The 13,499-nt window shown below is 42.2% G+C and overlaps 1 protein-coding gene and 1 long non-coding RNA gene across 2 annotated transcripts in view; one reads left to right on the plus strand and one right to left on the minus strand.

The window, feature by feature from the left end:
- Window positions 1-222: 222 nt before the first annotated feature.
- LOC125117497 (uncharacterized) lies at window positions 223-1,474 on the plus strand. The gene is made up of 3 exons (XR_007132634.1): window positions 223-496; window positions 906-1,016; window positions 1,286-1,474. It is a non-coding gene; the product is annotated as an uncharacterized LOC125117497 (long non-coding RNA).
- A 679-nt stretch (window positions 1,475-2,153) lies between these two features.
- Window positions 2,154-13,499, minus strand: part of MGAM2 (maltase-glucoamylase 2 (putative)) — an 89,227-nt gene continuing 77,881 nt past the window's right edge. The window contains exons 46-49 of the mRNA XM_047763393.1: window positions 8,889-8,938; window positions 5,963-6,136; window positions 3,709-4,411; window positions 2,154-3,471 (exon numbers count right to left, since the gene is read on the minus strand). Of these exons, the coding sequence (XP_047619349.1) occupies window positions 2,648-3,471; window positions 3,709-4,411; window positions 5,963-6,136; window positions 8,889-8,938 (1,751 nt within the window). The 3' untranslated portion in view covers window positions 2,154-2,647. The remainder of the gene's footprint in view (window positions 3,472-3,708; window positions 4,412-5,962; window positions 6,137-8,888; window positions 8,939-13,499) is intronic.

Raw genomic sequence — 13,499 nt, forward strand, 5'->3', positions numbered from 1 at the left:
CTTTACACAACTTCAGTTTGAAAAAGCAGAGTCAGAAAAGCCTTATTATAAAGTATCAGCACTGAAGAGAAACTGCTCTGCTATCAGGGAATGCAAGGGGAAGAAGAAAAAACTTTAAACAGACTTAAGAACACTCAGGGAACCATGTAGTAATAGCAGTAATAATAAGCATTTGTATGGGTTTTTACAGATTGAAAATGCCCTTCCATATACATGGCAGTTTTGATGTTTACTCCGTTTCGTAGATGAGGAAATTGAGGCAAGGAAAGGGGCCCCACCTGGTACAGGTTGTGCTCTTAGAACTGGTCTGACGGCGATGAGCACATGGGGTAGGGGCTGATGCAAGCACAGACACAAGTTAAGCTCAGGGCTGAGAAGCAGCAAGCTGGTATCTGCCCTCACCTCTTCCCTCTCTCCAGTTTCTGAACCTGGTTCCAGGGTCACACCTTGTGCATGGACTAGAGTTTCAATTCTCAAGTTTCTTTAAACGTCTCAAGTAAGTGCAGGCCTTTTTTTTTTTTTTTTCTTTCCCCCCTGTTTGTTGTTGTTATTGTTGCTCTTCTCTTATTAGGAGTATTTAACCTTTTCAGAATTCCATCCTTGCAGTTACATTCGCTGCATCAGCACAACGGGATTGGAGTTCAGTAACTACAGAACCATGGTTGTTTGAACGAATTCCTCCCCAGTTTTCCAAATCCCAAGTGACTTTAGTGAAGCCTTTGGCCAACAAACCTGGTCTGGCGGGGTTGGTTGGCAACAGAGTCCCGTGCACAGAGCTCTTTGTCTGGTATCAGGGTGTGTGGTGCCAGCAGACACCTTGTGAAAAACGAGTGAGGGAGTCTTGGACCAAGTCCATTCCCACAGTTTAGAATGATGATGCGTTTCGTTCTGTTTTGTTTTGTCAGGACCTAAGAGTGAAACTGGGATCCTGCTGTTCCAGGGAGGTAATCCTCAAACTCTGGGGTCTCAGATTCCCTTTACATTCAAATTTAGTGAAGAGCCTGTGCTCTGTTCAGGTGGGTTGTCCCTACTACTGTTTATTGCATTAGAAATGAAAATTGAGTCATTTGTAAAATATTCTGTAAAGTATTTATTTCTTCATGCATTAAAAATAAGATATCAAATACATGATGACATAAATAATATATTTTTAATGAAAGACATCTTTTCGAAAGCCAAAAAAATATTAGCGAAATGAATAACATTTTATAATTGGCAAATGGGTTTAGTGTCTGGCTTAAGAGAAGACAGCGAGAATCTTGTCTTGGTTTCTATATTTATCTAGTGTGACAACACAGAGCACAGTCTCTGGAAAAATGGCATCATATACCAATGAGAGAAGGAATGAAAAAGGCAAAAACAATGCAGTGTTAACACGAAAAGAGGCTTGACCTTGTGGACTCCTGGAAGTGTTCGGGGGACTGCATATTCAGAATACTGTCCTAGGGTTAAGCCTTCAAATAGCACCCACCTGACAATATTTGGTTATGCCCACACATCTGCTCATGAGGGTGCGGGAGCGCTAAGAAGTAACATATCCGGAATAAGTGGAAGAGGGGATATGAAAGACCAAGACCATGCTGAAAGTCCCAAAGGACAGAAGGAGACTCTAGATGGTAAAATGAGGAGGAGAAAGCTGGTAAGTAAAAGACAAAGCAAACAAGACTACAATCCATGGGCAGCAACTGCCTCCCTGATGGCCTATCTTCACAAACTCATCTCTGTCTGAGTGATTTCTGGTCTAGAGAAGGGTTAGCGTTCCGTAAGTGAATTCAGTCATTCGTGTAACAGTAACAACCGAAGATTATCTTATAAATAAGTGTAACCATAATTCCCTCAAAGTACTTTGCATCCATCCAGAGTGTTGAAATGAGTGGTGTTTGCATTCATAGGTATAGTAAAATTAGTACTTACAGCAGTCATAAATGCATTACTAGTTGGAGATATGCTCAAGCTGGGAAGAGTAGAGGTAAGAGTAGGAACGGAACTGATGAGAGGAGTTTGGAAAGAAGTGGTCATGACAAGAATAGTGTTATTTGTCCTAATAACATCAGTATGTGCAGAAAAAAACAGTACTCCCAAGAAACAATATTACCAGTGCTAGCAGCAGACAGACTTGTAGAAAAAGGAGTAGTCAGTCATAGGAGAAAGAGTATGAGTATCTGCAGGAGAAGGGGTAGAAAAAGTATTACCCATGCTATTGTCCCCAGATGTTGTAGGGGAAGGAGAATTTGTAATAGGAGCATCATTACCGGGGGTATCAACATCAGCTTTTGAAGCAACAGTAACATTCACAGGATGAATACTTTCAGAAACATTAGCCATAATAGAAAAAAAAAACTATTGCAAGTGGTATCAGCACCACTGTTTGTAGGAAAAGGAGTAGTTGTAATTGGACTAGTATTATTAGTACTAGTAGCATCAATACCTGTTGAAGAATGAGTAGTGGTGATAAGAACAGCAGTACCAGTGCTAGTATCAGTAGTACTTGTTGGGAAAGAGGTAGTTGTGATAGGAAGAGTAGCACAAGTTTGAGCAGTTAGCAGTATTTGTAAGGAAAGGTACAGCATATAAGAAACATCCATACTCACTGCAACTTCAACAGCACTTGTTGGGACAGGCATGGTTGTGATGAGTAACTTTAGCGCTAGACAGCAGTAGTATTTGTAGATGTAGTGTTATTAGAAACAGTAGTACCAGTGAGAACTTGAGTAGCATTTGTTAAGAAAGGAGTGGTTGTGACAGGAAGGGTAACATCAGTGCCAGCAGTGGTAGCATTTGTAGGGGAAGCTGTCGTGTTATCAGGAACGGCAGTGCCAGTTGAAATTTCAGTAGTACTTGTTGGGAAAGGCATGATTGTGACAGGAAGAGTAACATTCATGCTAGGAGTGGTAGTATTTGTAGGGGAAGATGTTGTGGTGTTTAGAATAGAAGTACCAGTTGGCACTTCAGAAGTATCTGCTGGGAAAGGTGTGGGTGTGACAGGAAGGGTAACATCAGTGCCAGCAGTGGTAATATTTGTAGGGGAAGATGTTATGTTATTAAGATCAGTCGTGCCAGGTGGCACTTCAGGAGTACCTGTTAGGAAAGGCGTGGGTGTGACAGGAAGGGTAACATCAGTACTAGCAGTGGTAATATTTGTAGGGGAAGATGTTATGTTATTAAGATCAGTCGTACCAGGTGGCACTTCAGGAGTATCTGTTAGGAAAGGCGTGGGTGTGACAGGAAGGGTAACATCAGTACTAGCAGTGGTAGCATTTGTAGGGGAAGATGTCATGTTATCAGGAACAGTAGTACCAGTTGGAACTTGAGTAGCATTTGTTAAGAAAGGAGTGGTTGTGACAGGAAGGGTAACATCAGTGCCAGCAGTGGTAGCATTTGTAGGGGAAGCTGTCGTGTTATCAGGAACGGCAGTGCCAGTTGAAATTTCAGTAGTACTTGTTGGGAAAGGCATGATTGTGACAGGAAGAGTAACATTCATGCTAGGAGTGGTAGTATTTGTAGGGGAAGATACTGTGGTGTTTAGAATAGAAGTACCAGTTGGAACTTCAGGAGTACTTGTTGGGAAAGGTGTGGGTGTGACAGGAAGGGTAACATCAGTGCCAGCAGTGGTAATATTTGTAGGGGAAGATGTTATGTTATTAAGATCAGTCGTACCAGGTGGCACTTCAGGAGTATCTGTTAGGAAAGGCGTGGGTGTGACAGGAAGGGTAACATCAGTACTAGCAGTGGTAGCATTTGTAGGGGAAGATGTCATGTTATCAGGAACAGTAGTACCAGTTGGAACTTGAGTGGCATTTGTTACGAAAGGTGTGGTTGTGACAGGAAGAGTAACATCAGTGCCAGCAGTAGTAGCCTTTGTAGGGGAAGCTGTCGTGTTATCAGGAACAGTAGTACCAGTTGAAATTTCAGTAGTACTTGTTGGGAAAGGCATGATTGTAACAGGAGGAGTAACATTCATGCTAGGAGTGGTAGTATTTGTAGGGGAAGATACTGTGGTGTTTAGAATAGAAGTACCAGTTGGAACTTCAGGAGTACTTGTTGGGAAAGGTGTGGTTGTGACAGGAAGGATAACAACAGTGCCAGCAGTGGTAATATTTGTAGGGGAAGATGTCATGTTATCAGGAACAGTAGTACCAGTTGGAACTTGAGTAGCATTTGTTAAGAAAGGTGTGGTTGTGACAGGAAGAGTAACAATACTGCTAGCAGTAGCAGTGCTTGTTGTAGCAGAACTAGTACTAATAGTCTCAGAGGGGGTAGCTCTAGTAGTAAATGTAGAAGGATATGAAGAACTCTTTGGGAAGGTACTCATCATTGGCGTAGTTGAAACTATAGGACCACCATGAATCCAAGAAATCGCAGTTAACTTTTCCAGGCTGATAATCTTGTCAGTCAATTGAATAGTTAGTGTCTGCCAGAAAAGAAGAGATAAAGTTGGTATTTTAGAACTTAAACATCACACTTAAGTTATACCTCAAATTATAATAACAAAAAACAATGCAGTCATTCTTTTCCATGAGAGTAACAGAAGGATATGGAGATTCCATTCAGGTCCCACTGCTTCTGACAGATAAATATGAAGACATATGCTGTGTGTTTAATGCCTATGCTGGAATCTGTTTCTTTCCACTTCGTGTAGTCAGAACTACATTGCTCAAAGGTATTTTCAGTGTTGTCTAAAATCAGTGTCTATAAAAGTCTCTTTATTTTGCCAGTAGATTTAACCCTGTTGTGTTCATGTTTCAGCATCTCCAACACCTCCATAATACGCAGCTGATGTGCTAACAGAGTATTTCCCCCAAGAAGACATTAAAGATATTCTGCATAGTCTTAACTGGAAGCAGTAATTTGCAGTGGGTGGCTCTGAACTCCTTATAGTTCTGAGACTCCAGAGAGAGAATTTATGTGAGAGTTCATAGGGTCATTTTCTAAAATCCAAATATCATCAAGGCACTCTTTTTTTTTTTTTTCCCAATTTTTTAGAAAACAGAAACTAATCCTTGTCACTTCCTATGTGTCAGGAACCATATTTATTACAGGGCTAGTGTTCTAAAGTGGGGTACTTTTACCTCACTTGAGGTTGCTCTTGATATCTCTGTTGGTAATTCATCACCAAACAGTCGGCTTTGGTAACTAAAGCAAACTCTACTGGAAGGTCTAGTAGGGTCTCTGCTATTTATGTCATACTGTTCCGGTAACCCAAATAATTTTATCTCATATCACTGAGGAAACATATTCATTTTGATGATTACCAGGGTTTAGGCCAACTGTCACAAGTCTATAAGAGCTATCGCTTCGACTAGCGATATGAATAATTTTAGGAAGATGGGAGGAAAATGACCAATTTTAGACGATCACTATTTCCTTTGTTTTAGCCTCTGCCACAAAAATAAAGTTGATGTACTAGCCTGGGAGACCAGCCTTAAAACAGCACAAGTTCTCTGGGAAACACATGGCAAAGGTTTCATCAGGCGCCGATCCCTGAACTATACTGGGAGGATCACTAATGTGCATTTTATTTTAGATTTTGCTTTTTAGGGCCATGCCCATGGCATAGAGAGGTTCCCAGGCTAGGGGTCTAATCAGAGCTATAGCTGCCGGCCTACACCACAGCCATAGCAATGTAGGACCCAAGCTGTGTCTGTGACCTACACCACAGCTCACGGCAACGCCAGATCCTTAACCCACTGAGCAAGGCCAGGGCTCGAACCCGCATCCTCATGGATCCTAGTCGGGTTTGTTAACTGCTGAGCCATGAAGGGAACTCCCTGAATTTTATTTTTTTTTATTTACCTGAACTTTAAAATATAGTTCAACTCTGCAACTTTTCAGGAATACATCTATTGCACATATCTATAACCTTTCAAATAGAAGTAAATATAACAATGATAATAGCAGTGGTGATAATTTAGCACAATCATAAAATTAACACATGATGTGATAACATTCCATTGAGACATACCTGATTATAAGGGTCACTCTTGAAAGTCATCACCACAAATTGCTGGTTGTCATAGGTGAGAGTGACTTGTGTTACATAAGTAGAGTTTATGCCCCAGATTCTAATATAGCCAACTTTCAGTGGATTAGAGTCACTCAAATACTTATTGTGTATGGTCTGAATTTGCAATACGTTCTGCAAAAAAATGTATAAAGAGAAAAAATACATGATGCATCTGTTGATAGACTATATTCCACATAATAAAATGTTTTCTAAAAAAACCTCTAATTACTATTGTACTGGCTGACTTATTTTATGTTTTTGCCACACCTATGGCATTCAGAAGTTCCTGGGTCAGGGTCCGAACCTGCACCACAGCAGTGATCCAAGCCAGTGACAACACCGTACCCTTAACCCACTGGGCCACCAGGGAACTCCTGTTGTTTTTTTATTCTTAAACACTTCATGAAGACATGTCTTGAGTACTTGCTACAATAAATTTGATGAGGCCAAAAAATAGGTTTCTGCATCAACATTATGAAAGGTATTTTCCTATGTTATTACCAGCTCTTACAGTGATTTTGAAAGGAAAGCACGAGCATTTCCGTTTTATAGGGAGGAAGCTGAAGCTCTGAGAGATGAAGCAAGCAGCTCAAGGCCACCCAGCTCAAGGACACATGATTGGAACCATAATGGGCCTGCGTGCCTCACACATTAACATGTGATGAGCAAAGAGTCATGGCAAATGGTCCCTAGAGGAAGGAGAGTTTGCAGCAAATACAGGAACTTATCTAAATCATGAACTGTTTTAAGTCTCAATACAAGGGTTAAAATCATGTGAGCTAAGTCATGAGGTGGTCCATGAATGCGACCTAAATGGAAAGCATAGTGAATATTTGTTACAGGTATTAAGAGAAAGGAAAAAAAAATCACTGTGGGCGGAGGGTCATCCAAAAAGGACTTAGGGAGTTCCGTCCTGGTGCAGCGGAAACGAATCCGACTAGGAACCAGGAGGTTGCGGGTTTGATCCCTGGCCTCGCTCAGTGGGTTGAGGATCCGGCGTTGCTGTGGCTGTGATGTAGGCCGGGGCAACAGCTCCGATTAGACCCCTAGCCTGGGAACCTCCATATGCCATGGGTGTGGCCCTAAAAAGACAAAAAAAAAAAAAAAGATTTTAGGCAATAAATCCAGGAGAGAGTTGTAGTAGAGTGAAGCTATAAACTCCTCGACTCTGGCAGCAATGGTAGAAAGAAAAGGAACTCTGTTCAGCTAGCAATGTGGCGGATTAACAAGGCTTTTGTGACTGATCAGGTAAACAGAATCAAGAGAAAATGAAGAAAATGGAATAGAACAGGAAGTAAATGGATGTGCTGGAGCTAGTGCTTATTGATTTGGAAGATGCTCTTATTAAATTGCCTGGCATTTTGCAAGCCAGTTGAAAGCATAAAACTGGCTACAGAGGTAGGAGGACTTACACGACAGAAATTAGTAAATACTACAAATCTGCCTCGCCAACCCCCTCTCTCCCATAACCCCATACTGGCCAGAACACCTTGGTAAATAATAATGCTCAGGGGAAGCTGCTTTCTGTTTCTCTTTTTAGGGCCACGCCTGCAGCACATGGAAGTTCCCAGGCTAGGGATCAAATCGGAGCTGTAGCTGCCGGCCTGCGTCACAGCCACAGCAACATAGGATCCAAGCTGAGTCTGTGACTTACACCACAGCTTGTGGCAGCACCAGATCCTTTAGCCCAGTGAGCGAGGCCGGGAATCGAACCCACAATCTCATGGATACTAGTCGTGTTCGTTACCAGTGAGCCATGACAACTCCTCCAATGGAGATTTTAAAAAGGCCATCTTGGGAGTTTCTGTTGTAGCCCAGCAGTAACAAACTCAACTAGTATCCATGAGGACACAGGTTGGATCCCTGGCCTTGCTCAGTGGGTTAAAGGATCCGGTATTGCCGTGGACTGTGGTGTGCGTCACAGATGCATCTCAGATCCCGCATTGCTGTGGCTGTGGTGTATAGGCCAGCAGCTGCAGCTCTCATTTGACCCCTAGCCTGGGCACTTCCATATGTTGCACGTGTGGCTGTAAAAAGACAATAAATAAATCGTCCATCTTAGATCATCCAAGAGTCAGCTGACCCCCAAGGTGTGACCCCCTTGCCCCCAGATACGTGATCATCCAAGCAGCCTAACATTTCCATGGCTGATGGCAGATGGGTGTGAGCCAGCCAAGATCAGCCACGTCCAGCTTTAGGTCATCTAAACACTGCAAACTGATGAGCTATATAAGCATTCACTGTTACATGCTGCAGACGTTTTGAGGCTATGAGTTATGCCCCACTGGCGTGCGACAGATAGCTGACTAGCATTTACCTTTCAAAACTTTATCAGCCAGAAAATGTTCTCATCTCCTAAGAACACATTTTACATACAAGGATCCATTTCTCCCCAGCATTATATGAATTACAAGTTTCTTTTTATAGAGTGATGGGATACTAGAAAACTGCCAAAATAAAACCTGTTTCTGTTTCTTATTTGAAGGCTGCTAAAAAACCCGATTTATAAAAGTAAAGGCAGGAAGATGTGGGATTTTTTTTTTTTTTCGGTCTTTTGTCCTTTTAGGGCCACACTTGCGGCATATGGAGGTTCCAAGGCTAGGGGTCTAATCAGAACTGTAGCTGCCGGCCTACACCACAGCCATAGCAACGCTACATCCTAGCCGCATCTGCAGCCTACACCACAGCTCACAGCACTGCCGGATCCTTAACCCACTGAGTGAGGCCAGGGATGGAACCCCCAACCTTATGGTTCCTAGTTGGATTCATTTCCTCTGTGCCACAAAGGGAACTCCTGGGATTTTCTATTCATATAGTCCATGGATAATGCCTATTCTGTAGCTAAATGGAAAAGGGTCTATAAAATTCAGTAAAATCATCTTACCTGAGTTGCTGTAAAGTTTGCCAAGAAATAGTTTCCGTTTTCATAGGTGTCTGCAAGCAAGAAAAAAGAATAAGCAACAACTCATTGTTCTGACCACAGTGGGTAATCCTGCAAACAGAAAATATTTCAGTGGGATCACAAATACTGGTCAAGAGAGTAACGCTGTCTCTGAAGAGCAGTAACGATAGTGGCGGAGGGGCTGTTTCACCCCAGGTTAGTGCAGGGACATACACATGGAAGAGGGAGTTTTGAGGTGAGGGTCAGGAGGTTGCAAATATAGGAGAATCTGGATTGAACTAAGAATGGACACCACAGGAGTTCCCGTCATGGCTCAGCGGAACCGAATTCGACTAGGAACCATGAGGTTGATGGTTCGATCCATGGCCTCACTCAGTGTTGCCATGAGCTGTGGTGTAGGCCAGCAGCCACAGCTCCAATTCAGCCCTTAGCCTGGGAACCTCCGTGTGCCTCAGGTGCAGCCCTAAAAAGCAAAAAAATAAGTAAATAAAAATAATAGACATCATAGGTGAAAAGGCACGGAGGCTACTGATTGTTTTGCCTCTGCCAACACAGTAAGCACACGGCTGTGATGATAAAGGCTCGATGCTGAGGCGAGTGGTTAGGAATTCAGGCTGTCAGACTGACCTGGATTCTGATAAGGTTCAAGTCCAGCCACTCCCTTAAAACCTGATGTGGGTGTGGCTGCTTCATATCCTTTCTCTGATTTTGCCCTGTTTGTTATTATGTTAACCACCATGATTAAAATGTAAAGTACCTTATTTTAAATGCTTGTAATTTAAGTTTTATTTATCTTGTATATTAATGATACATTTTATTCAGCATGTCCAGAATTCTCTATTTAATCGATTATTATTATTATTTTTGTCTTGTCGTACTTTTAGGGCCACACCTGTGGCATATGGAGGTTCCCAGGCTAGGGGTCTCATCAGAGCTGTAGCCGCCAGCCTACACCAGAGCCACAGCAATGCAGAATTTGAGCCGCATCTGGGACCTACACCACAGCTCACAGCAACGCCAGATCCTTAACCCGCTGAGTGAGGCCAGGGATCGAACCCACAACCTCATGGTTCCTAGTCAGATTCATTTCCCCTGAGCCACAACGGGAACTCCTATGTAGTCAATTAAATGTGCATTAAACATGCACATGATAAGCAGTATCTTGCAGATTTCACAGATGAGGAAGTACAGGTAAAGAAGTATAAAGCAACTTTCCAAAATACATATAACTAGTAAATGACTGAAATGGTATGTGATTCCAGATCTTTTAACATGTCACATGCTTAACCCACTGAGTGAGGCCAGGGATTGAACCCGCATCCTCGTGGAAATTAATAAGGTTCCTAACCAGCTGAGACACAAAAGGAACTCCAAGAAGGGAAAGTTAAACTACTATTTGCAATGTCAACAACTCAGAACTACTTAGGATCCACTTGATAAAATATGTGTAAATCACATGCACTGAAAATTACAAAACATCACTGAGAGTAATTAAAGAATATATAAGCAATTGAAGATAAGATGAGATAGATAGGGGCTGTCCCAAAATTTACCTATAGAACTGTAACCAAGCTGGTGCCCTGTGGGGCTCCTGGACACACAGGCTGTCTGTGTCCCGTTTCTTGTTTTAGGGAGTGAGCCTCAGCCTCCATGACCTTCCCTGAGTCCCAAAGGGCAGTTGCTAATCAGGGAAGGGAGGGGATGCAGAGACCAGGGAGGGGCTGTCAAGAGATAACAGTGCAGCCTTGGGGCAGGTCCTCCTCAAGGAACATACATAACAATATCTTCCAGCCTTTCTGCCGAACTCAAACCCCCATCAAATGGAAGAATGACTTGATGAAGCATTCTTCATTCGGGGAAGAAGGACACCAGATAACCAGTCCTGGGGCCACCAGACACAAGCTTTGAAAGACAATGCCAGCTCGCCTCTACCCTGATCCTTATCCGTGGCTCTATTTTCCATTCCCCATTTATAAAACCACCTCCTAACTCCTTGGCGAGGGGGGGGGGGGTGGCACAGTCTTTAAGGCATTAGCCTGCTGTGGCCCTCTTTGCATGGCACAGCAATAAAGCTGTTTTTTTTCTACTCTGTCTCCTCGTTTCTATTTAGCAATGGCAGACAGATGCCAAGTTTGGGCAACAGAATCAATGCAATTTCAGTTAAAATTCTAATAAGTTTTTGTTAAATCTTGACAAGTTGATTTTAAAATCTGTATGAGGCCCTAAAAAGACAAAAAAAAAAGAAAAGAAAAGTGGGAGGGGCAGGCAGGAGGAGGGAGTCTTGTGTAGGACTGAACACTCTACCTGTGGGATCTGACACCATCTCCAGGTAATTCCTGTTGGAATTGAAGTGAATTGTAGCACACCCAGCTCATGTCCCAGAATTGCCTGCTGGTGTGGTGAAAACAGCTCCCCCCGCCAACCCCACACACTGGAATTGGAACCAGAACCCTTTTTGGGCCAGGCACAAAAAAGCACAAATCATAAAAGAAAAGCATAACTAAACTGGTTTTTATCAAAATTAAAGTTTACTCTTTGTAAGACACCATCTTGGATTTGAAAGGGCAAGTAAATCATGTATCTGATAAAAGACTGGTATAATACCTACCTTTTAGAGTTCAATAATAAAAAGACAAATGACACAATAAAAAAATGGGTGAAAGGACTTGACCTGATACCTCACAGAAGAAGGTGTCTAAACAGCCAGTATACATGATATATTGTATCATGTATCAACATCAAGGAAATGCACATCAAATCCATGAGATGTACTATGCACCTACCAAAAAGGTTAAAATTTTAAAAACTGGCAACTACAAGTGTTGGTGAGGATGTGAAAAACTGGAACTATAAATTATTGCTGTTAGTGATGAGACATAGTACAGCCACTTTAGAAAATAATTTGGCATTTACTGCCAAGGTTAACTATACACTCATCATATGAGACCCAGCCCAGCAATTCCACGTCCACATTTTTGCCAAAGAGAAGTGAAAACATATGTCTACAAAATGACATACTCAAATAGCCATGGCAGGTTATGCATAATGGTTAATAAGAAAAGAAACACCTGAAATATTTATCAATAAGTCAATGGATAAATAAAGCGTGGGTAAATAAACTCCATAAGATGGAATGTTATTCCAGAGTCCAAGTTAATGACATTTACATGCAATAATACAGGTGAATTAAAAAAAAAATTTGCTAAGTGAAAGAACCTAAACACAAAAACAGGACACAACTGTATGATTCTATTTACATAAAACCTAGAAAAGATTAATCTATAGTGACAGGAAGCAGATCAGTGGTTGCCAGGGCTTGTAAACTCGGATTGGCAACTGGGGGGCAGTTTGCTGGAAAGAAGTGAAAGGGGTTTGTGGTTATGAAAACATTCTATATCTTTTTTTTTTTTTTTTAATGGCTGCACATATGGCATAGGAAAGCTCCTGGGCTAGGGGTCAAATTTGAGCTGCAGCTGCTTGCTTAAGCCACAGCCACAGCAGCACTGGATCAGAGCCAAATCTGTGACTTACACCACAGCTTGCGGCACTGCGGGATCCTTAACCCACTGAGCAAGGCCAGGGATCAAACCTTCATCCTTAGAAAAACTATGTTGGGTTTTTAACCCACTGAGCCACAGTGGGAACTCTCAACATTCTATATCTTTATTGTGGTGGTGGCTATACAGCTGTATACTTTTGCCAAAACTTAGAGAATTGTATACTTAAAATGGATATGCTTTATTCATGTAAATATAACTCAATCAGGTTGATTAAAAAATAATAATTTTAGTTCCCTTCATGGCCCAGTGGAAACAAATCTGACTAGGAACTGTGAGGTTGTGGGTTCGATCTCTGGCCTCCCTCAGTGGGTTAAGGATCTGGCATTGCCGTGGGCTGCGGTATAGGTTGCAGATGATCCTGCGTTGCTGTGGCTGTGGTGTAGGCTGGCAGCTACAGCTCTCATTCAACCCCTAGCCTGGGACCTCCATATGCTGCAAGTGCAGCCCTAAAAAGCAAAAAAAAAAAAAAAAAAAAAAATTTAGGAATCTCTCCTATGGGAATAATCTGAAATATGAATAAAGGTTAATATTCAGGGATGTTATTTTTTTAATTTTTTTGCTTTTTTAGGGCTGCACTTGCAGCATATGGAGGTTCCCAGGCTAGGGATTGAATCAGAGCTGCAGCTGCCGACCTACACCACAGCCACAGCAGTGCCAGATCCCTGACCCACTGAGTGAGGTCAGGAATCAAACCTGCAACCTCATGGTTCCTAGTTGGATTTGTTTCTGCTGTGCCACAATAGGAACTCCTCAGGGATGTTACTTATAACAATAACAACTGAAAACATCCTTGGATCCTGTAGTGAGATTAACTATAGAAAGTTTGATAAATTATGTATAGGAAGAAAAGGGCAAAGAAACCATGAGACTTACGGGACATTTCCACCCCAAGGCCCCTATTGGACAAGGACTGATACAGGTAATTAAACAAGGCCAATAGGAGAAAACCACATCTTTCCAGACCCCACAATGGTAACCCCCCATCTTTAAGGGATAAAAACCCCTATAAGACTTTGCTTGCTTGCAAAAAAAA

This window comes from Phacochoerus africanus, chromosome 16, assembly GCF_016906955.1.
Source record: "Phacochoerus africanus isolate WHEZ1 chromosome 16, ROS_Pafr_v1, whole genome shotgun sequence".
Taxonomy (NCBI): Eukaryota; Metazoa; Chordata; class Mammalia; order Artiodactyla; family Suidae; genus Phacochoerus; species Phacochoerus africanus.